The sequence below is a fragment of the Thunnus maccoyii genome, chromosome 10 (genome assembly GCF_910596095.1).
Source record: "Thunnus maccoyii chromosome 10, fThuMac1.1, whole genome shotgun sequence".
Lineage (NCBI taxonomy): Eukaryota > Metazoa > Chordata > Actinopteri > Scombriformes > Scombridae > Thunnus > Thunnus maccoyii.
The window spans coordinates 2,695,725-2,721,674 of NC_056542.1; the positions used below are offsets into that span (position 1 = coordinate 2,695,725).

The window sequence follows — 25,950 nt, forward strand, 5'->3', positions numbered from 1 at the left end:
TAGTTTTAGTCAACAAAAACTTCAAAATCATTTTTGTTATGTATTAAGTTTTTATCTCTTCTAAGCATTCAGTGGCTGCAAACAAGTTTTCATTGATCCATCCAGTACTTCTGTGCAGCGTCTCTGGTTTTGGATTTAGTCTCTTTACAGGCTCGATGGCAAAGCTGCAACCTCACTGTGACAACAAGACTTCAGGACGATGCACACAGCTAGAAATAATTCCAGCACAACTACACGTTATCATTTTTACTTTTCTGTTTGTGTTTGAAATAAACAAATGAAATAAAGTGTTTCTCAATCTTCCAGATCATAGGATATTTTGACTCAGCAGTTGTATAGAAGATGTTAGTTAGTGAACTTTAGACAGAGTCAGGCTAGCAGTTTCCCTCTGCTTCCAGTCTTTATGCTAAGCTAGGCTAACCATGTCCTGATCCCAGCTTTGTATTTAAAGGAGACCTGTTCAGCTTTCCCTTATTTTCAGTCATATATATATATAATGTTACAATGTCAGATGTTTGTATTAAACATGGCCGATGTGTCAGATAATGAGGTAAAAGTATATAGAAGTGTATATAGAGCAAAAAGCACTGGCCACTGTTTTGGGGGTTGTCACGCCGATCTGTGACTCAAGTTGAACTGGTACGCTGTGAGTGTTTTTCCATTAGACAGCAGGGAAGAGTAAAATAAGTATTTTAACTGTTGGAGGTGTGCTGGTCATCTGCAGCTCTTCATCAAACATCATCACATTGGCTGTTTCTACTTGTACTATTCCTCCCTGTATTATTTATAACTGATCCACTCAACACACAGCTCCCAATATCTCCAGATGTTGTTGTGTCGACTGGTTTTTAGCGTCGCTAACAAAGCTCTGCTAATTCAGTGAACATGTTTCCTTTCTTGTAAATTCTTCACAATAAAAGTCTCCTGTTATTTAGTCATTTAAAAGCTTTTATATATGAAGCAGTAAAGCAGTAAATGTTGGGTTTTCACCAGCAGTAATTTAACACGACTCTGATACGGCTGCCCCTCAGCAGGCTTCCTGGAGCTGGCCAATCAGAACAGAGTGGGCTCATCAGGAGGCGGGGCCTTAAAGAGACAGGAGCTAAAACGGCCTGTTTCAGACAGAGGCTGAACTGAGGGGCTGCATAAAGGACCAGTAGAAGATAAATAACGAATGAATCATGCAAAGCTTCTCTAATGGAGTCCCAGAATAAAAATATAGAGCTGGAAATGAGTGTAAAAGGTCCCCTTTAACACACAAACATGAGACAAATGTTGAGTTTAGTCCAGTTTTAACAGATCAACACCGCTGTGTGTGTGTGTCCACCAGGTCCGTGTCACGCCTGACTTTTCCCTCCACACAGTTATCTTTACACGCTGGGGTCTATTTTAGAAATGTGGCTGCTGAAGACCAGAAGCTTCGCTTTTGAAACGTTTCCAGAGGGTGAAGATGTGATGCAGCTGGATCAACGGACATGAGGAGCTACAAGGGAACAGAAATCAGCAGTATCTTGTATTTCTGGGGCCAGTTTGACCAAATTTACATTTTTCCTCTTCTTCCTCATTTCCTCTTTTTGTTAATTTTAACTGGTTTAACTAATCAAAAGAATCTCCATACTTACAATCCACTACTACCATGCATGCTACTTACAACCCATGCATGAGCATGCAAGAGGACTGCAGGACTCACAGATTTATCTGCAATTTGTGAGTGACAATCATTTGTGATATGGGCTCCAGTAATGTTATGTCTTTTCTGGTAATGTTAGATTAAATTCTTCGACAATCCTGCAGAAAGTTAAGAAAAGAAGCAGCAACAAAACAACTGAGACAAACCACAACAACAGGCTGACTGACACATATATGACACGAAGATATGTGGTTAATAATCGGGAGCAGACTGACCGGCTGATATCATATTTTTTAAAAACAGGCTGATATCTGAGCCCGGGCCTCGTGTTGACAGCAGCAGGACGGCCTGCAGAGGAGAGAAGGATGACTCGGGGTAGAAACACTGGCTGTCGGAGGGGAAGATCTTAATATAGAATCTACTGACTCTGTCACTTTCCCCCCAAAAAAACAGAGAGAGAGAGAGCCTGCAGCGCTGGATTTCTGCACGCTTCACTGTTTATCAGAGGAGCACTTCCTGCTCCTCAGCTGATACAGACGCTGTGGGTTTGGACTGATGTGGAGGCTGTTGGTTCGCAGCTGTAGTTTATAATGAACTACTGTTGACTGCAAGCCACATAATGAACCGTCTCAGCGTCGTTTGAATCTATAGACGTTTGGTTCGGAGAGCTTTCTCTCTCTTGTGTTTTGCCTCAGTGTGTTTGGCATTTTGCTGGAGTGTCAGTGATGAGCTGCACTGTGCTTTACAGCCAGAGGTGCAGTTGGGGGAGGGGGGGGACACACACTCTCTCTCTCTTGGTAAGCTCTTTTCCACTGCAGGAACTTAAAGAAATGAACCATGTAGCAACTGGCACAAACACAAATACAGTATTCATCATTTTCTGTGAATGAGTTTTCATCCACCTGTTTATATTTGCATTTGTGAACAGAAAAAACCTGAAAGTAAAAGACAAGAATTCAAAGAAAATCATGAAATATTGCAAAAATGTTTTTAATTCTTCACAAAGAAGAAAGAAGACCTTGAAGAAGGCTGTTTGTGCTGCTGCGTGTTGGTTGTAACTCTACATACAAGCTACATTTGAACATGTACACGTATCGTCCATGTTTTTAAGACTTTCACAATAAAATATCCTTCTGAATAAAGGCTTTTAAACTTTTTGCCAGAGGAGTTCCTTGGATCTTTCTTCTTTTTTGATGGTTTCTTGTCTGAGGTGTAAAAGTAGTTGAGTAGATAAAAAGCAAATGTAAACAGACTTAGTGAATAAATGATGACGTACATGAAGCATGTGACTTACAGATGCCTCCTTCCAAGCGTGTAGGAGAACCTACGGTGGCTGCAAAGCTTGTGAAAATCATGAACGGTCCTCTCTAGATCCAGTGTTTGGTTTGTTCGTTCTGGGCTACTGTAGAAACATGGCGGTGCAACATGACGGGCTCCGTGGAAGGAGATCCGCTCCCCATGTAGATATAAAGGGCTGATTCTAAGGTAATGAAAACACAATGATTCTTATTTTCAGGTGATTATCAGCCTGGTCACCAGAATAAAACGTTGGCATTTTACATTTCTGCAAACCACAGAAACGTTGAATATCTACGTTTCAACACGTGAAAAACAATATCAACATTTCTAAAGTGACGTAGTTCACATGTGATTGATATGAGTTGATCTTTCCCATATAGGAGGAGGAGGAGGAGGTGGATGGTTCGAGACCACCTCGAAACCAAAACCAATGTCCACTTCCTGTTTCAACCGACTAAAGCGTGTGTTTTTAGCGAGACGTCAGGACATTTGCAGTCGTTTTTCTGGTGAGAAAACCGGCTTTTTTTAGTGAGACATCGGCCGTTTTTATTTTATTTTTTATTTTAACCCAAACCATGATCTTTCCCCTAACCTTAACCAAGTGGTCTTTGTGTCTAAACCTAACCAGACCTGAACCACAGCGTTGTCACATCATAAAACATCATTATTCAACGGGTACAAATGTTAATATGATACGTTGTGATTATACACTAATGAAAACATACTTGACTTTAGTTGGCCAGTAAACTCTACAGACTGCACCTTTAAACCTCAAGCTTCCACAGATTAGAAGACGCTCCACTGGAGGAAAGATTACAGCAAGAAAAACATTATTTTTTTTTGCTTTGGTTCAATAATTTCTCAGCAGATATTTTCCAGAATTGAATTTTGTTTGACTGAGTTAGATTTAATTTCTGCATCTCATTGAAAAAAAAGTTGTTATAAAAACTTTTTTTTTAGTGATATTGAAAAATATTTTTCTATCTTTGCATTTCCATTCAGTCCATCTAAACAATGAGACAAAGTTATTTCTGTAGGGAACAAACTAACATGGAAATCTCACATCTTATGCTGCTTTAGGTGAACAGTGCAGGCGCCGATTGATTGACAGCTCTTTGAAAACGCCATTATTAGAGGCAGAGTGGAAAGAAATAGCTTCAAAGACCCTTTGTGTGTGTGTGTGTGTGTGTGTATGTGTGTGTGTGTGTGTGTGTGTGTGTGTGTGTGGCACTGTTCCAACACTGAAGAGTCCAACAGTCATCAAGTGTTTTACTCTGCCAGGTTTTTCATTCATTTGTTCGTCAAGCATTATTATTATTATTATTACCATCGCTGGTCATTAAATGTGTGTGTGTGTGTGTGTGTGTGTGTGTGTGTGTGTGTGTGTGTGTGTGTGTGTGTGTAATCACACAGTTTGTGTCTGTCAGAAACTCGTCAGTCATCTGCAGCAGTGAAATTTAGTTTTGTACTTAAAGGGAAATACCACTCAATTTAAAATGTCATTTGGTGCCTGTTATTCATCTACTGCACACACACACACACACACACACATACATACATACACACACACACACACACACACACACACACATACACACATACACACACACACACATCAGCCTGGTAGAAACATGTGTTCCTCACTCGTCAGTCAGGTTGATGGTTCTCAGATTGCTGCGTGACATTTTGGACAGATGGAGGGTGGAGGATAACTGTCGCTCACCTTCCCTCCTCCTCCTCTTCCTCCTCCATCATCCCGCCTGCTTCTAATTTAAACCATCTGTCCTGACGAAGCAGCAGCTCCCACGTCTTCAGGCTGAAATACCTTTAAAGTGCCACAGACGGCCGCTAGCTGCTCCAACTGACTCCCATTCAAAAAAAACCTCAACTTCTCTCTAGAAACACTGAATCAATCATTATTTCAACGAGTCATTCTGGTCTCAATCTCTACATTCAGACCCTCTAATAAGTGTGTTGGTGGTCATTTTGGAAATTATTGCTCTGTTTATAAGATTTGAAGACTTATAGTAACTTTGATGTCTGACATGTGGGCGTTGATTGACAGCTGTAGCTAGCTAAAGTAGCTAAATCGGACTATTATTGCAATATTTTGAGGTAGTGAGTTGTGTTTCCAGAGCGTGAAATGCAACGCCCCGCCCTCCTTATCTGGCTCCAAACAGAAAAGATGGCGTCGACCATCAGCTGAGTCTCTGGGCTTCAAACCGGCTTCAATTAAACCAACAGGTGACGTCACACCTCGTTATGTCCATCTTTATACACAGGATATGATTTAAACACAGTGTATGTGATGACAGAGTAAAACTAAGAACACAAAAAAAACATTTGACAAAGTCAGAACCAAATGAAATGCATCATTAAAAATTAATTTGAAGTCAGTTACAACAAATAAACACAGACATTTATATACATGCACAAGTGGATTTCATGTTTCAGAGACGAGAGCTACTGATCACATGGATGGAAAGTGGAGACGAGCAGCAGGTTTGACCAAAGTGCTGAACAATCAAGATAACAAAAGCCATAAACACAATTAAGACACAAAGACCAGTTTAACAGACAAACTCTCATACGGAGTTAAAAGCCAAGAAATAAAAATGTGTTTTGAGACGGGTTTTAAAAACAGGCAGTGAGGGAGCTGGTCTAACATGTAAAAGCAATTGTTCCAGAGTTTGGGGGCTACAACTGCAAAGGCGTCATCTCTCCTGTGCTTCAACCTTGATCTTTGCACAACTAAAAGCAACTAGTCAGCAGACCTGAGTGACCTTGATGGGACGTGTGGTTGTAAAAGTTGAGACAGATAGGATGGAGCCCGTTTAATGATCTGCAGGCAAACAATAAAATCTTAAAATCAATCCTAAAACATACTGGGAGCCGGTGGATGGGGAGCCAGTACGGGGGAAATGTGCTCTCGCTTCAATGTTCCTGTTAAAAGACGAGTTGCAGCATTCTGGACCGGCTGTAAGCGAGAGAGGGAGGCCTGGCTAACAGCATGTATAACCCTCTCAAAATCATTAAAAGATAAGAAGGACTTGACTCTGGATAAAAGCCGCAGCTGGAAAAAGCTTGATTTGACCACTGACCACAGCAGGCTTTACATGTGGTTCCAGTGAACCAGGTCCATCGGGGGGGGGGGACTTCAGTTTTACTCTGTTAACTTAAGTCCATCCAAGCGTCGATGTCCTTGAGACAGTCCAACAGTGGTTTGACGAGGTGGTTAAGCATCACCTACATAGACAGGAAGACTCCTCACTGTCTCTATCATGTCCTAACATGACAAACACACACACATACTCCCTGTTCCTGTTGATATCAGTCACTATGGAAACGCAGCCAAGCTAATGAGGCCATCAGGAGGAACATATCACCCAGTGCAGCGGTGACTCATTGATGTGTTTCTGGACAACAATGGAGGAATAAAATATATCACAATACTCAACAATACTCAACACCAAACATCAGATTTGTTGACAAGGAGAAAAATACAGAGAATATTCAGCCATATCCTTTAAATACATTTTTACACAGAAGGAGGACCCCATCGTTTACAGTGTAAGTGCATTATGAAGGGATCATCTAATGGTCAAAATGAACAGGACGAATGATTACAGCAAGAAAAACAGGTTTTTTGAGGACTTGGTTAGCGTGCAAACCACAGAAACGTTGAATATCTACGTTTCAACACGTGAATTACGTAGCATATTAACATTTCTAAAGTGACGTAGTTCACATGTGATCTATATGAGTTGAACTTTCCTATATAGGAGGAGGAGGAGGGGCAGGTGGATGGTTAGTAAGTTTCTTGGAGGCAAGTTGCAAATCAGCAGAGAACACAGTTCGAGACCACCTCCAAACCAAAACCAATGTCTGCTTCCTGTTTCAATCCTACCCCTAACCAAGTGGTCTTTGTGCCTAAACCTAACCAGACCTGAACCACAGCGTTGTCACACTATAAAACATCATTATTCAACGGGTAGAAATGTTAATATGCTACGTAATTCACATGTTGAAACGTATATATTCAACGTTTCTGTGGTTTGCAGAAATGCCAACGTTTTGTTCTGGCGTCTGGGTTGTAGCGCGTCACCTGCTACAGGTGGTGATGCAAGTTTTTACCCTTTGAGCCAAATATATAAACACAAACATCAGGACAACAAGCTCAACATGGAGACACGATCCAGCGTTTCATCACTGCCTCACAGCGAACACATATCTCCACTGACAGAAGAATCAAACTCTGCATATTGTTATGATTATGTTTTTAGAGAGGTTTCTCCCCCCCCTCCCCTCCCCTCCTCCTACACCTGGGAGCAACCTTCTGACCTCCTTTCCCCCCTTTGCCCCTTCCTCACCCCCTTCCTCACCCCTCCTCCTCCTCCTCCTCCTCCTCTGTATTTGACAGATGTCTGGAGCTAAATTACAGCAGTTGAGGGCGACAGTGAAGCAGTGTGACGGAGCTGACAGTGTTGAATTTCCTGTCAAAAACACTCAGTCCGCTCTTTCATCACGGCTCACTCGTTTTGTTTTCTCCTTCTCCTCTGCGGACGAGGAAGAGGAGGGAGAGCAGGAGTCCTGAAAGTGATCCTGTACTTTGACGAATGAAAACTTGTAGATTTTATTTAACATTTTGGGTTTTTTTTTTTTTTTTAATCCTTCAGCTGATCTCATCTCTCCCGTCTAGACGAGCTCGGAGGTAATCATGTTTACACGGCGGCGTCTATTTAGCAGTTAATGACACGCTGCAAGCTCGCCGCCGTGCTATTAAACCTCTTTATCTTCCATCCTATTATACATGTGATCTGATTTTCCTCCTGTGCCGCTGCGCATTTACATATCCATTCACTCACACTCCACTGGCTAATAAGTTTCAGCTTAATTAAACTCGTTTGCATGTGGTGAAATCCCATCATGCGGCATAATGAAATGAGCCCAGTGTGATCGCAGGTTGTCAAGGTGTGTGTAGAACAACGGGTATATTTAGCAAAGCTGCCTCTGGGTGGAAATATACAGCATCAGTGTGTGTAACAGAGCCTGGAATGAAGCATTATGGGTGATTACTGTACAGCTCCCAGTAAAGTCAGAGATGGTAATTTACCTCAGTGACGACAACACCTGTCTCTACTAAACCCCTTCACTTTGTCACGCAGTTTCACATGATGATATCATGTCAGAATGAGCTATATGACAAAGCAACAGAGCTTTATAGTGAGTTTCAGCTCATTGTTTATCTGTCTGGCTGCAACTCAACTGTTTGGGTTCAATCTCAGTGCTCTCATAGCATAGTTTTCAGAGAAAAAGCTCTAAAAAAAGCCGCTGTACACTACCTGCTCAGCACCAAATGGCAAACAGACACAGTTAGCTGTAGACTAGCTGGTGAACATAGTGGAGCATTTAGCAGCTAAAGAGCCAGATATTTCCCTCAGGAGTTGGTAGAGAGTAAAAACAGAGCTAAAAGAGAGTGAATATTGGACTTACATTCACCAGGTGGACAGAAACACGACTCCACATGAATGATAATGTTGCTCCGTAACTGCTGGATGTGGAAATAAAGCAACTGTTTGCTAACATGTTAGCCACAACTGCTCTATAGGCTGATAATATGACGGACGTCATGTTTAGAGGCGATTCTGCTGAAAACAAGTGGACAATAAACAGCTTTAACTAGATTGAAACTACAAATGATCAAGAATAGAACCCTGAGGAACCCCACAAGTAATTATTGACATTATCAATGTGATGATCATGTTTTAACTGCTGGATGTGGAAATAAGCAACTGTTTGCTAACAAGTTCAACATATCAACTTAACCCCTTAACATCCACCCTTTTTATAGAATTTTCACCTATTTGGCATCCCCAAATGGTAAAGCTTATAACAGATAACTGTGAGGCCAAAGTGCATGTATGAGGCTTCGTTTGACAAGTGACATCTTCTAGTTTCTGGAAATGTGCTTGTTTAGCATGTGGCTAAAACACAAAGAAAATTACATCAGTAGTAACTACATCAGGCTCAAAAACGTGTTTTTGGTCCTCGTCTATAATGAGTCATATTTGAATAACAATAATTAAGACATGCTTTTTGCCAGAACTATGCAGAACCTTCTACATCTTGTCAACCTGTATAAAATTCCAGACCTCTAGGCCTAACTTTATGGGAGCTAGGGAGTTTTTAGTTTGTGGTGTCACTGGTGTCCCTGAACCACTCAAATCATCTCCAATTGGCCAAAATGTGCTAATTGCTTTTACTCATTACTGCGTGATGCTACCGATGACCCGGTGGATTTTAAAAGGTTAAAAGCTGATGATATGTCCGTGTTGTGTTCACTGCTTCCATTTTTACTTGTTGCCTTCTTCTTCTTCTTCTTCCCTGTCTTTGTTGGCACATTTGGATCTGATGTCATTATCCAGATACAGATCACATGTTAATATCAGGTGTACATTAGCCCTGAATGAAAAAACGCAGCCCCTTCATTTATTTGAATGAGTGTCAATGCTGACCCAGCAAAAAAAAAGTTGACTGAAGTGTTTTATGGTGATTTGTTTCCATCCAGTTTCAATCCAATCAGACACGACTCATGTTAACGCAGGTGTAACAAGGATTTACCTGCTCAGACACGTTTCAGCAGTCGTTCACTAACTCAACACGCTGCTGTGATGTTTTATCCTCCGACTGAGGAAACAGCGGGAAGAATAATCAAAGTGTGATGGATATTTTCACGCTCTTGATGAAGAGCTCATGCAGCGAGGTTGTGACGGCGTTTTTCCTTCTCCGACTCTGGACGTTTCCTGTCTGCTGGACTCGGAGCAGCGTGACCGATCGATTGGAGGCTGCAGCCAACATGTCGCCTGAGTGCAGAGCTGCAAAGACGAATCAGCAGGAACAAACAGCGTCCTGAAGCAGCAGCTCGCAGCTACACGAGCTGCACACGACCAGAGCTAAAGTTCAAACACGAGAATGTCAAGTTGATTGTTGTAACCTCGAGGACAAACTTCTAGCCAAGTTTGCTTGAAGAGAACAAAAGGAGACGCAGCTGCCCTCCCACTCTGCAAGTAAACTCCCATCATCTCGATCGATATCTTCTAAAGCCCTTTAACACCAAAAGATCCAAGAACCAGTTCAACGGTGCTCAAATACAAGTCTTAGAGGTCGATTTGCTGAATTTCCACCTCATCAAAGGTCCAGTACGGCTGCATTACTGATGATATTTCAGTACAAACACTCCAGAACTGAACTGTATTTCTTAATTAATGTGAGAAGTGACACCTTTGGCTTGTAACCAGGTCCTTAAACTTGAGCATGAAAAGTGTTCATTAGTGAGTAAATGTTTGACTTTACAATTATCCTGCTGGAGTCTTGATATCTCGACTTCAGCTGGTTCAGTTTTGTGTTTCTTACCTTCGTGTTGGATGGTTTTGTTCAGAACAGGCATGTTTGGTGTCATAGTGGCGTTTTTAATGTGGCCACTGTTTCAATGAAAATCAAGGTGGTAAAATGAACCCGTATTTCTCAGTCCAGTCATCTTTAAATGACTCTTTTTCACCGTCAACCTTTATGTTTTTTGTATCAGCTAAATTTGAGCAAAACATTTTACTTCATCAACTGGAGCTCCAACAGCAGACGACAACCTTACTGACTGTGGCGACCAGAAGGCAGCTGAGTGATGACAGCTGAGCTAATTGGGTCACTAAAGACCCGTCCAGGTCAGATCTGGACCAATCTGGACCAGAGTCCACCTGAGTGTGTATGAACTAAATTAACCAATCATTTCAGGAAGTAAAATTAGAGGATGTACTACGAGAAAATGTAAACTATTAATTATTGTTCATAACGTTCATTATAACTAAACAAACTAAAAGCTGCAGTTAAAAAGGTAATCTGTATATGAACTTCTTTATTTAAAGGTTCTGTATGTAGGAATCAGAAATTCCTTCTCATTAGTGACACCAGTAGCCATTAAATAAGCTGCAGTCAACATCCTGGTGCTCCTGGTGCAAGACTACTTCTCATAATTACATAAAATAATAATAATAACAATAAAAACTTACTTTATTTGTATAGCACCTTTCATACAAGAAATGCAGCTCAAGTTGCTTTACAACAAAAATAACATGACAAGGACACAAAATAACATAAAAGCATGTAGAAAAAAAGAAAAAACATTGATGTAAAAGATCAGCAAAGCATCTCTACATACAGACAGTCTACATACTGACAGTCTACGTGCAGGCAGTCTACATACAGACAGTCTACATGCAGACTGTCTACATACAGAAAGTCTACATACAGACAGTCTACATACTGAGTCTACATATAGACTGTCCACATATAGACAGTCTACATACAGAAAGTCTACATACAGACAGTCTACATACTGACAGTCTACATATAGACTGTCCACATATAGACAGTCTACATACAGACAGTCTACATACTGACAGTCTACATATAGACTGTCCACATATAGACAGTCTACATACAGACAGTCTACATATAGAGAGTCTACATACAGTCTACATATAGACAGTCTACGTATAGACAGTCTACATATAGAGAGTCTACATACAGTCTACATACAGACAGTCTACGTATAGACAGTCTACGTATAGACAGTCTACGTACAGACAGTCTACATATAGAGAGTCTACATACTGACAGTCTACATATAGACTGTCCACATATAGACAGTCTACGTACAGACAGTCTACATATAATCTACATACAGACAGTCTACGTATTGGATTCTACATATAGAACCTTTAAAGGATGTATTTGGTGATTTTCTATAATTCTTATTGTCAACAAATCTCATATTTGGATCCAAACTACTACCAATCTACTAACAAGTATTGTGTGTTTATCATGTATTGTGTATTATGAAGAGTTCGGTCACATTAGTTTGTTTATAAACGGCTCCAAAGACTAATAACTGCATCATGTTTTCAGTCTCCAGAGAGCAGTTCTGTGTGAGGCAGACGCTACTGAGCATGTGCAGGAACGCGGTTCTGTTTACAGCTTCACTAGCTTGTTGTGCTACATATCACAACCTCTTTGTACATCGTTAATTTCTAAAAAAAATAATAAATAATAATTTGTTTCAATCAAAAGAAGGATGATGATTAATATAAAATGAATCCGTGTATCTGAACGCTTGGTGTCTTAATAAATTATTACATACTTATAGTTCTCTTCCTCTTCTGCACAACTGGAAACGGAAGAAAACAAAAACAGACGTTTAATCAGTTTGAAGATGTTAATTGATCCGGATAACTTTGCTCTTCCCAGAATAACTTCCTGACTTTATACTTCACCTCTGTGTCTGTTTGAACACAAACACAGAAGATAAGAGTTTTCTGCTCTGAGATTAAAGTGATTTCATTCATGCTGCATGTCATTTTCCCATCATGTCACTTTACGCCTACTCTCCTCCTCCAGCAGGCGATCAAAGACCCGAGACGCTTCTCATTTTGCTTTTATGAATCCCTCAAACACAGAACACGTGCAGATAATTTTGCCATTTAGACTCAAGTTTGTTTTTTTTTTGTTTTTTTTTTTTAAGTGAAATTGAAAATGAGAAACATTCCTGAAAACTACCGAGGGATTTCCTGAATGTTGCACACAGACACACCTGGTTTGATCTCTAACAAGATGGAAAAAAACTGTGACTTTAAATCCTGAAGGCAAAAAGAAAAAAAACATATTGAACTCAGCAAATTGCTCTTTTATTGAAAAGATCTCAGTTGATAGATGATGCTGCTGCAGGCCGCCGTCATTACTGCAGACAGGAAGCAGACTGAAGCTTTTAAAGCAACCGCAGTGACGAAGATTCACAGCAGCTAGAAAACAAACCAAATGAAACACTATTAATAATAAATAAAGTAATAACTTCATTTTTATAGCTCTTCTTAAAATCAACGTTATAAAGTGCTTCACATCAAACAAACAATAAAAACGATACAAGAATAAAAGACGAGGCTAAAAATCATAAAACACACAGATGATAAAAATCTAACATGATGTCAAAAATGTAACAATTATTGGTGCAAAATTTGATTAAAAAAAGTGATTTAAAAGAAGATGGTGAACGGTGGAGACGGAGCTCTGCAGGTTTTAACCCAAAAACATGAAAAAGAAAACATCAGAAATCAAAACCGCAACAGAAACGTTTCACTGTGTCGACTCCTGATATTTGTTTTCATTATTTACCGGCTTGAAGGAATAAAAACAAACTCTTTGTACCACAAAATGACTGTAAACAAAGTAAACATCATTCAACATCCACATGTTTTAATTCACATTTTCAATTTGTGCATAAAAAAGTGGAAACGCAGAATTTAAAAAGAAAAAAAAAGTTAAAAAGTGTTTGTTTTTCAAATTAAAAGACTTCAGGTCAGATGTTTCTAAAATGGTCTGAAAATGAAAACTAGAAACTTTAAGTTGAATTAAATTAAAAATAAAACAAACTGTTTATTATGATTAACAGAGGAAAACAACTGTGAGTCAGGAGGAGCTCATACAGTTCATATAAAGATATTTACTTTTATTACATTTATAATATGAACTTAAGCCGTTAGAATGTAAATATCATTAATACACTGTTGAGATACAGACATGTGTGTTATCCTGTAAGATGTTTTAAAATAATATAAAATTCAGTATCAACATCAGTTTGACTGTTGATAAAAATACAAAACTGGTTTCAAAATAGTTGCACAAAAGGACAAAATAAATAAACAAACAGCCTCCAGTGAACTACAACAAAACGTACAATTTACATCAAAATCTTTGACTTTTATTTTATTGTTTTAAATATATCTGATCTATGTTAGTTATTGGATATCGATCAGGTGAGATCAGGCCAAGTTCTCCACAAAGTGATTCCAGTATGAGATTATTATGGTTGTGTGATCATTTTAAAACAGTTTTTACAGATTTATTGTTCTTAAATACAAAGAAAACACATTTTCCAGTAAAATGGAAAACAGCTGATAATTTTCCTTCAGTTGTTGCCTTGCAGCAGCTCCTGTCAGTGGAGTATTAACGGTGGAGGTCAAAGGTCAACAGGTCCGTCCAGAGGACACAATAGAGTGAGCCAATCAGAGTGTTTGACGGATCACAGGTGTCACAGACAGTATTGATATGATATCGTCTCATTGTTTCTCCTGCGTGAGACAATAAGATATTTTTTAACAGATTAATTATTGAGGCTGTGTCAGTTTCTCACCCAAAAACTAAAAGTTCAAATTGGATTCTTGTAGCTGAGCTTGTTTCTCTTTTCAAAGCAGAAAACACTTAAAATCTCGCCTCCTGTCCAGACTGGATTATGGAGATGTGCTCATACTGCCTCTGTACATCCACCACAGAGCCGCAGCATCACACTGTTAGTTACATGAAAACTGACACTATGGAAAAAATAACAAACTGCTGCTCCATGAAATCTATTTAACTTCCATATATCTCCAACAAATCCTCATGTTTGCATCACATTTTCCGTCCAACCAGAGACCGAGCGACTCGCCGCACCACATATCTCCTGTCAGCTCGGTACGACGTGGCTTCAATAACACTTTTACTGTATCATGTATTTTCAGATTGAAACGATGCTTTTATTCTGAAGACAGAAATCATTCGATGGAGTTTGATGATTGAAAATAATTCCTGACAGAAGCTACACGCACCACATGTGACTAAGTGTTAGTAGTTTAACACTTAACATACAAACATTTCAAATAATCACAGCACACACAGTCTGTTCTTTTCATACTTGACAGTTTGTTTGCTAATTTGAGTGAACGCATTTTAGTTAACATTCTGTCTTTAATATTTCTTTCTTGTGTTCAATCCTGATTTGTCTTCTGTTTCATGGATCCGACGAGTCGGCGCCGGTAAAGATGGCGTCTTATACTGTGGCAGGCAGGAAGTGGAAGAGGCCGACCGGAGCGTGCCAGAGGGGAGTCGGCCTTTCAGGATCCAGTTAACTTCAGTTACTTTAAGTTTATTTTTCTTGCTTTTGATAGTTAGTTTTGGTTGTAAATAGTTTTTTGATTTAAATCTTTGTTGAGATTAAGTTTAATTTGTGTTATAGAGTTAATTGTTTGTTCTTGTGTGTCTGTGTAGGCTAGCCGGTGTGTATATAAACCAAGCGGCAACCTCCGGCTGTAAAATGAAGCCAATGTGGAAGTACCAAAAATTGCAGTTCCTTGAATGACCACTTGAGGCTCCAAAAGCGAGTCAATCCCCATAGACCTCCATGTTAAAATGTCCAACTTTACAGCAGAAATAAACATGTTTACAGCCTGGTACAAACAACGGTTTTGGTCTCTGTAGCTAATTTCCTCTTTCATGACAACTGTACGGGGGGTGAATTTTTTTATAACTCACCCGTTTAAATTTTATTAAGCCGTAAAGTTCTGCATAATGAAGGACATGGCTGCTTTGAGTGACAGGTCCGCCAGCCGCTAGGTGGCTTGTTTCAGCCCGTTCGGCCCGCCTCTTTGCCCATTTTTGATTGGCTGGGAGTTAGGCAGCGCCACGCGCTGCCAAGATGGCGACGGCCGGAGCGGCTCGCTTTGAGCTTCAAAACCGCTCCTCAGAAACCAACAGGTGACGTCACGGTAACTACGTCCATATTTTTATAGTCTATGATATAAATCCGCCTCATGTGTCATTTATCAGGTCTGTTATGTTGAGTTCACTTTACGTTGCTGTTTGTTTAGTTGACCTCAGTTTGAGTTAAAGGCGCTAGTTTCTAAAATTACTTTCTTCTAGTTTTTTCTAGTTTTTGTATTTTGGAAAAAAAGAATTTGTTGATTTGAAATTAAGTTGTAAATAAATGAATAATTTTTGCTTTATACACCTTGTGTTCTTGAGTTTTACTGCTTGGTGCCCAACACAAAGCCTGCGTCATAATAACAATAATAATAATAATAATAATAATAACAATCTCAGACTAGTGTTTATAATGTCCGCTCTGTGCTGACAGATACAACTTATAGCTGCATAAATAAGAAGAAGAAATCATATTGACCATAATGTAATAATATTAATAAGTAATTGTCCACATTTAATACTGTAGCAACGTCTGTAATGTCCCAAAAATGTAGTTCATAATCATAATAATTGCTTCTGTGTGACAGCTGAAGGATAATTCAGCACATCTGCATGAAAACAAATGTTCCATATCAATAATAATATTCAGTATTTCAGCCTGCAGGTTGAAATGTGATATTTTTATGACGCATCTGAGCTTCATCTCATACCTGTGTGTTGTGAAAATGACCTGACAGAGATCATCAGGTCAGCAGGGTCTCTCTCTCTCTCTCTCTCTCTCTCTCTCTCTCTCTCTCTCTCTCTCTCTCTCTCTCTCTCTCTCTCTCTCATCTTCATCAGCTGACTCTCTCTCTCAGTGGGCGGGTCCTGCCAGCCTGTCAGTCATTCCGTCTCCTTGTCTGTGATTGGTCTGTCTCCTCCGGGGGTGGGGGCGGTGCTGACGGAGCCACATGGAGCCTGCTGGGTGTCTCTCTGCTCGTCAGTCTGATCCATCCTCCGGTGGTGGAGACGCTCCAGACACTCTGGAGCAACTTGGCGCATCATCATCATCATCATCATCATCATCATCATCTGGAAAATCTCTGAACTGAGACTTTTATTTTTCTCTCTGTCTCTTCTATTAATGCTGCTATATTTTTTACCAGGAGCAGCTGAGAGGAGAAGAGTTTAATTTGTGCGTAAAAGTCTTTTTTTGATTGGATTATTAATTAATTAGAGAGCAGCATCTGCTTCATAATGTTACTGATATGATGATATGAATTCTGATCTGGGAGTTAAATATTGAATCATCTCATTAACTGTGTGATTAGTTGATTTCCTGCATCAGGAAACTTTGCATTTTTCTCGGACAGAATCTTTATCTTCACGCGTAAAAATCCTTTTGAACTGGATCACTGTCACATCCGCTCTGTGGCTCGCGCGGACACTTTGCTGTCTTCTCCAGCTGAAACGGGTTTTTAATGGAAACATGACCAAAGCTGCAACCGGACCGGTTCCCCTGCAGAGCCTCCTCTTCCACCTGCTCCCGCCGCTGCTGCTGCTGCTTCATGTCTCTCCGGTGCGTCTGTCCGCGCAGCCCGGACATCCAGCGCGCTACTACGGTCAAATAGCTGAGAACTCCCCTGCTGGGACGCCGGTGGACGGGGTGGTGCTGCCGGTCGCAGCCGGTGGATGCCCCGGTGCGGACCTGAACGCCAGCCTGAAGGGGGATTACGCTTCGGATTTTAGGCTCGTTCGTTACCGCGGGCACCGGGACCACCGGGAGCATCTGGGTTTGGTCTCCGCTAAAGCTCTGGATCGGGAGTTTATTGCGATGTACGAGCTGACGGTGGAGCTGCCGCCGCGGTGTCTGAGGAGACCCGCGGCCGTCCAGGTCGAGGTGTCGGACAGGAACGACAACATCCCCCGGTTCACCAGCGGGAACAAGACGGTTGAAGTGGACGAGCTGACGCCGCTCGGTACCGAGTTGGCTCGCTTTGACGCAAAGGACGGCGACGCGGAGCGGAACGGACGCGTAACCTTTTACGCGTCGCCGGAGTCTCACCTGTTCCACGTGGTTCCCCAAACCGGGCAGGTGAGGCTGGTGGGCTCCCTCCTGGGTGTCAGCCATGTGTCGGTTCGCCTTTACGTGAAGGACAGCGGAGATGTGGCGCTGATAAGTGCGCCGGTGTTCCTGCGCGTCAACGTCCGCCGCTCCGGCAGAGCGCGGCGGAGGCCCCGGGCTCTGTCCGAGGAGCTGACCTACACCGTGACGGTCCCGGACCACGTCAGAGTCGGGGACTTGGTGTTCACGGTACCGGATCAGAGGTTCGAGCAGCGGTGGTTCGAGGTGATATCCGAGGCTGACTCTCCGGTCCAGATCGAGCGGGACTCGGGACGTCTGTACCTGGCGCGCAGCCTGCAGGAGCCCGCAGAGGTGATGGTGAAGATCCAGAACCTCCGAGGTAAGAAGAGCTTTTTCTTTTCGTGCGTAAAAACGCAACGCAGCAGATGTTTAACCGCACAGTTATGATGCTGGTTTGATCCACTGATGGTTTCTGATCAGTCTGCGTGTTTTTGATCCTTGATGCTCGTTTACAGCCGCCTAATTAGATCCAGATTAAGAGGACTGGTCGTGTTTGTGTTTGATTTGGTTTTGTAGTTGTTCTCGTGGATTAATGTGGTTGGTTTGTTTCCCGCTGAAACTGGAAACGTTTCATTCAGGTTTTTTTCCTCCTAAAATGTGTCTGTTTCAAACACAGTGATGAGATTTCAGACGCATCATCATATAATTTGCTTTTATATCAGAAAACATCTCGTTAGAGGAGATGTGAGATCTTAAATCAACAGTTGCAGCTTTTTCTTTCATCTTTAATTTTCCTGTCTGCTTTGACAGAGATGATGTGCAGAATATTTCCACTAAAACACAGACAGCTATAGTGAAAACGTGTTGGTTTCATATGAGAGATGGATTTATAATATAACAGTTGATTTATTAATAAGAACAAACAAACTGTGAAGTGATAAAACTCTCCAAACTGTATAAACATCTGGGCACAGCATAGAACTTTAAAAACAGATTTCTGTGCTTATATCCCTGTTAAATAGTAAAATAAACTCTGCTAATAACCAGGAGTTTACTAGTACAGAGGTCAAAGGTCAGCACTAATGTAAAATACTGTACTTTGTAGTAAACAGGCAACAACAACATGACACAGACTCTCTGCTGCAGTGATTTCCCTCTAAAGTTTATTGAAGGATTTTTCCTTTAAGGACTGAGTGACGTCCATTCATTGAGGTGTGTGTGTGTGTGTGTGTGAGTGTGTGTGTGTGTGTGTGTGTGCGTGTGTGTGTGTGTGTGTGTGTGTGTGTGTGTTGGCTCGTTTCCAGCAGAGTTTGAATCGACCTCAACCGTCAACCGGCTACTTTCCACTCTTTCATTTTATTCCTATACAAAACTCCACACATCACTTGCCAAGTGTGTGTGTGTGTGTGCACTTCTGTGTGTGTGTGTGTGTGTTGCCAGATCACTAAAGGACAGACAGAATTGACAGTGTTATTTGTGTGAGGTGAGCAGAGTAAACACACCTCAACTCACTTCACACACACTGATTTTACTTTCAAAACACTGTTAACACACACACACACACACACACACACACACACACACACACACACATAGATATTTCTCCAGACGGCCTGTGTGTGTGTGTGTGTGTGTGTGTGTGTGTGTGTGTGTGTGTGTGTGACCTTGATTGAAGCAGATTATTCATGTTTCTGCGGTGATACTTTTTCTGGCATTTGGAATAAAAAGCTATTAAAAAGCATTTGACAAAAGTGCAGCGTTTGTGTTGCTCTGCTTTACTTGGCTGCTGCAACACGACGACGTCCCGTTTGGTTAAATGAAATCCTCCCTCAAAAGAGTCCTCATCGACCCGTGTGACTGTTAAAACAATCCATGTGAGACTTTTCTCTTTTTACCACCTACTTCTGTGTGGAGGTTCTGCAGCTACGACTGTCTGTTTGAAGGATTATTTCCAGTCTGTCTTACAGTAAAACTCACTCACTCAGACAACATGCAGATAAAGTCAGTCGTCCTGCAGCTCCGAGCTGTTTGACAGAATGAAAACGACGTCCAGATGCCACTGTGATCGACTCTCCCCACCTCCCCCGCCCCTCCCTCCCCCCCAAAGTAAATGTTTAACTAAGAGCCTAAACTCCTCACATCTGGATGACGGTGACGGTGCCTCGGTGTTCTGGTCAGATCTGTCCAATCAGTCCCACCGAACTGCATCTCTCTGTTGTTTATTTGGAGAAATTAGTTGTGTTTGCTCACCTGGAGCTCTCCCAGGTCTGCACACACACACACACACGGGCCGAAACAGTCCAACAGGAAGCTTTGTTTGTGTTATAAAGCAGACTGCAGAGCTCAGGTTGGCTCTGGTGTGTGTGTGTGTGTGTGTGTGTGTGTGTGTGTGTGATCTGGTGGACACGGCGCTGAGCGTGCTGTAAACTGACCGGCTGATTGAGGCAGCCTGCCTTTCGTCAGTTGTGATTTTGATGTGTGGGAATGAGGTCTGATCTGCGGCGGTCGCTGCTCCGTCTGATGGTAATGGCACGCAGCACGCACACCGGCCTCTGATTGGTCGGCCAGCTCTGCAGATTCTCTCTCTCTCTGTGTAGTTTAAACTGTCTGCAGGCTGAGCTCCAGTCACTCCAGTAGATCTGAGACTGATCTCCATCAACAAGGAACATCAGTTCAGCCTCTGAACCCGTACTGTGTGTGTGTGTGGCGCTACGCAGCATCCATCACACACACTTCAGCTCCTGTATTATACTCACATGACCCTCACAGGTGTCTCTGTCTGCCAGCTCATCCATCACTGGCAGCTACTCTACTGAGTCTGACATGTACAGGAAACACACACATACACTTTATCTGTCTTCTTGTTAATGTAAATATATGAACATGTGGATAAACAACAAGAAATGTGCTGCATCAACTGTCCAACGTGAGTCTGATTAAGTTTTAGGAGTGCGATGCTTGTTCACTAGTTTAGCAGAAACAAGTAGTGAACAACTCTGACACATCATCAGCTTTTCAGTTGATATGTTGAACTTGTTAGCAAACAGCTGTTTATTTCCACATCCAGCAGTTACAACATGATCATCACATTGATAATGTCAATAATTACTTGTGGGGTTCCTCAGGGTTCTATTCTTGATCCTTTGTAGTTTCAATCTGGTTAAAGCTGCTTGAAATGATGTTTTTTGTCCACTTGTTTTCAGCAGAATCGCCTCTAAACATGACTTCTGTCATATTATCAGTTTATAGAGCAGTTGCGGCTAACATGTTAGCAAACAGTTGCTTTATTTCCACATCCAGCAGTTACGGAGCAACATTATCATTCATGTGGAGTCGTGTTTCTGTCCACCTGGTGAATGTAAGTCCAATATTCACTCTCTTTTAGCTCTGTTTTTACTCTCTACCAACTCCTGAGGGAAATATCTGGCTCTTTAGCTGCTAAATGCTCCACTATGTTCACCAGCTAGTCTACAGCTAACTGTTGGTGCTGAGCAGGTAGTGTACAGCGGCTTTTTACAGCTTTTTCTCTGAAAACGACGCTACGAGACGCTGAGAGTGAACCAGAACAGTAAAGTTGCAGCCGGACAGATAAACAATGAGCTGAAACTCACTATAAAGCTGCAGAGTCACCGATAATTCTCACTACGAGCCAAACACATTACACACTGACAGACTGTGTTATTGTATCAAAGAATATCGATTATAAAAGGACTCAAGCATCATTTATTTAACAAGTATAGAAATACAAGAAATTTAGCTTGGTTCAGTTCTAACATATAACATATAACATAGACACTTATATGACAGTGTTAGGCTGGGTGGAGGTGGAGGTGGGGGGGGGTTAAAGTGGCTGATAGCAGCAGGTCTGTAGGCTGAGGGGGGGGTTAGGGAGTTTAGGGTTTTGGTTTTAATTGTCTGGTGTGAGGGGTCAGCCAGGATGCCTGTTTCCTGGCCCTGGAGGTGCGGGTGTCATGGAGGGAGGGCAGGCTGCAGCCAATGATTTTCTCTGCTGAGCGGATTATGCCTCTCTCTCTCTCTCTCTCTCTCTCTCTCTTTCTGTGGGTTGCTGGGGGGAACCAGTCCAGTATGGAGGAGGTCAGGATTGGACTGGATGATATAAAACTGCACCAGTAGATTGAATTAGTTTGAGTCGCCTCAGAAAGCGGAGCCTCTGTTGATCCTTTTTTTCACGGATGGAGAGCATATCGGTCTCCCATCGATGTCCTGGCTGATGGTGGTTGTCCAGGAATCTAAATGATTGACCTGATTGAATTGTTGTGTTGTTTAGTGGTGTTGAGCTGCAGGTTGTTGGCACCACACCAGGACACCAGCTGCTGTACCTCCTGCCTGAAGGCCGACTCGCTGCCTTTATAGATGAGGCCGATCAGTGTCGTGTTGTTGTTGGTGAATTTGAGAAGTTTGACGGTCGGTGGAGGTGCGGTCGTTGGAGAATAAACATCCACATAGAAAACTAACTGAACTCTGTGACTCAGACAAACTTCAGCTCAGACAAACTACTTTTTACTGTCTCATTAACTGTAATAAATGTGTTTTATTTGCATATTTAAATGAGAAAATTATTCCTGTTGGCTGCGATTGATGCAACTGCCTTCACACCGTCGGGCCTGTTCTCTCATTAAACTGCAGCTTCACTGTTAACTCTTATTAACTGTTTTAGTCAAAATGTGTGTTTGTGTGTTTGTATCCACACAAAAACACATGCAAACACACAAACACACAAACACACAAACACTGTCCCGGACTGTCAGGCTTTCCTACAGATTTTCTGTTCTTGGCAGCCCTGAGGTGACACACACACACACACACACACACACACACACACACACACACACACACACACACACACACACATACAGTGTTTATTCTATTGTCTTTATTTCTGGATTTAGCCTGAGGCCGGAAGCAACCTGCCACCGCACCATGTGTGTGCGTGTGTGTGTATGTGTGTGTGTGTGTGTGTGTGTGTGTGTGTGTTTGTGTTAGACTGTATGTCCTCGAGGCTGCTGAGCTTCACAGTGATTGTATGTGTGTGTTTGTCAGTGTCACATACATTGATCACACTAGTCTCGATATGCATGTTAATTTGTTGGTATTTCACTGTGTGTGTGTGTGTGTGTGTGTGTCTGTGCACAAAGTGCTGCAGGATAAATGATTGTGACCACACGCTGAAGCTCCCCAGAATGACCTTTTTAAGAGGCAACAAAGCAGCAACACGCACATAAATAATTGTCCATATTCATCATATTTAACATTAACAGCTTTAATAACACAAACGTTGCAGCTCTGCAAATGTAAACACAAAAATCATCAGCTGATAGAAGAAGTTAAAGGAACAGTCTGTAAATATAGTTGTTAAAATCAGATGGAAAAAACAAGATATCCAGGTTGACTTTAGCCTAGCTTAGCACAAAGACTTGAAGCGAAGGGAAACTGCTAGCCTAGCTCTGTTAAAGAAAGAAAACTGGAAAAAAGCCATAATTATCACAAAAATCTCTTGGTGGGACTCCAGTAATGACAGCAATAACATTATCAACAATTTGGGCAAGTTATGCTAATATTAGCAATCAAGATAATGTAAATTGAAATGCAATCATTCTGTACAGATTGCAATCTTAATGCTCAAAGATTTTTCATCCCCCAAACCATAAACTTCGGTTGCTAATGAGCCTTGTAATGTTATCTAGTTAGTTTGCTACAGGCTACAAAAGGGAAATATATCTAGCCGTCATCTCCGGGGTGAGATCAGCGGATATCAGTTTCATAGCTTCACGGTATGTTTAGCGTAGCTTAGCACAAAGACTGGAAGCAGGGGGAAACTGCTAGCATAGCTCAAATATGAAGATATACAGTGCTAGTATATCTCCCTCTAAAACCACAAATTATCACTTCTACATTTCTGTTTTTGTACGAATTCAACAAACAAGATACAACATGTTAATTAGTGAGTTTTAGAGGTGTTAGTAGCCTACATGTGTGCTCCCTGTTTCCAGTCTTTATGCTAAGCTAGCCTTGTCCTGATCATGGATGTATAATAAGAGCTTGATAGGGCTCCGTCACTCAGCCTCACAGCCAGTTTTTCCCAGTGGCCACTTGCGGTATTGCAGCGAAAAATCCCCCCTGCTGCCCAAAAAGCATTTTCCCCATAGACCCCCACTGTAAAAGAGACGTGTAACTATGTATCTCTGATGATCCAAATAGATTGAGACGCCGGGGCTCTGTCACATGCAAATACAATGAACAACATTGTATTGCCACCTCTTCAACATATGTTTTCCATTATCAGTGGGTTTCTCCTTAGTATGTTAAATTATGATATGGACCTGTCAACATGTCAGACATCAAGCTACTGAATTTACACCTAAGGGCCTCACGCTAGATGTTGTTCCAGTTTGTCTTGATGACACATGAACACGGTGCCTCAACTAAAGGTTTCTTACATTCCTGAAGATGCAACACAAAGAAAATACCTGATATCAAGACGTCTGTAAAACTGCTGACAGGACACCTCCAACAAGGTCAATTATGACTCTTTCTATTATGAATTTTTGATCAATGGAGGTTTCTGTAAAATTTTCCTCAAGCTGATGTCATCACAATGTAAACCCAGAAGCTAGAAACTTTTTTTGGTGTGTGTGGCGCCATTTTCGGTCCAGTATCCAGCTCTTATAATACATCCATGGTCTTGACTCCACATGAGACTGATATCCATTTTCTCACGTTTATAAAGAGAACAAATAAGCAAATTCCTCAAATGTTTTTCATATTGTTATGAACATCACAGCCTCAAGGGGACGCTATAGTGAGACTTTAGACTGTCCTCATTCCCCCTCCCTCTACCTTTCCACCACTTTGTTCCCCTTTGTCTCTGTCTCTCTCTCTCTGTTGTCCTAATAGCTTATTGACAGCCAATCAGCAGTAGCCTGAGGCGAGACCGCTCACCGATCACCAAGTAGGACAAGGTCATCCCATCCAGACGGCAGCGAACAACACGCATCACATGCAGCAACATGCGACGACATGCTACACACGACAGGCTGCATGTACACAGTATGTCAGCTACAGTATACTGGGTGTTACGCCATTAATGTTCTGTCAGACCTATTTAAAAACCCAGTTAGCTCTTTAAATCTATAAACATGAACGTCACATGTTTTACATCAGTGCGGTCGTTTGATTGATGCACTGGTCAGTGTTTTTATTCCAGTCCAGAGTGAGTATGTAGATAATATTTCACCTCCATCCCAGTAACAATTACAGCTGCAATTGTTTGTTTTCCTTGGCGCTTGCTGGTCCCACTGTAATTTAGATTATAATAGATGAGATTCAACTTTATCGTCAAGTATTTAACAATGAGATGCAAGTGTGCAGGAAGTGCAGTTTAGGTATAAAGTGCAGTATTGCAGTATAATAATTGTATAAATGTGATATATATGTGCAGGTTATAATATAAATAGTGTTGAATGCTGGTGTATGAAATATAAATATATACATACAGGTTGTAAATGAACAGTGAGTGCTAGTTTATGGAAAATAAATATAAATCCCGTCCAGAGCGACGTCCTTTTATTTTGAAATGGGTCTCTGAGTTTTTTCCATGTGAGAAGCCACTTCTTCTTCTACTAAAACAAAATGTTTGTGCAAATCTGACAGATTTAAACATGATATCACCAACATATCAGCCTATTTAGTAGGGGTGTGCCCGAATACAAATACATTATTCGGCAAAGCACAAATAGTGTTTTTTGGTTTTTTGGTTTTTTGGGTTTTTTTTACAAATATTTGTTTCATACAAATATTTTAAAAATTATTTGTTTTCAGGAAGAAAAATAAACCATGTCAAATACCAGCGCACAGGTCGGTTACATCACTATCTCAGTGTCTCTCCTCTGCTCCGCTGTGACGTCTATCAGCAGGTCTCAGTGAGGGGAGTCACATCCACCTGCTACATGACGCACATTTCTTAATTTGGACATCGGTCCCGGAGTTGGGAGTGTTCCCCAGAGATAAAGCTGAACTACTGACACACGCTTCATGAACACTTATTTTAACACTTAAATTTTCTAAAATTAAAAGCGTAATAAAAACAAAAACAGGATTTTTAAGCCTCTTTTCACTTTTATTCGAATACAAATACAAACAATTTTGCTGCCTCAACAAATACAGATACAAATACAAATACTGGGCTCTCTGCACATCCCTACTATTTAGGAACCAATACGATGACAGAAAAAAAATAAAACCATCAGGAGAGCAAAACCCCATGAAAACTCATCAAATGTGCTGTTATAATGTCAGTTACAGGCATTGTTTATATTTATTAATAGCCAAATTAGCTGTTAGCAGCTCCTGTTTGCAGTGTAGCTATAGACGC

The 25,950-nt window shown here is 41.3% G+C and overlaps 1 protein-coding gene across 2 annotated transcripts in view; it reads left to right on the forward strand.

The window, feature by feature from the left end:
- The first annotated feature begins 16,874 nt into the window (after positions 1-16,874).
- Positions 16,875-25,950, forward strand: part of si:dkey-22o22.2 (neural-cadherin) — a 171,022-nt gene continuing 161,946 nt past the window's right edge. For both annotated transcript variants that reach the window (XM_042424660.1, XM_042424661.1), the window contains exon 1: positions 16,875-17,937. In XM_042424660.1, the coding sequence (XP_042280594.1) occupies positions 16,962-17,937 (976 nt within the window). In that variant the 5' untranslated portion in view covers positions 16,875-16,961. The remainder of the gene's footprint in view (positions 17,938-25,950) is intronic.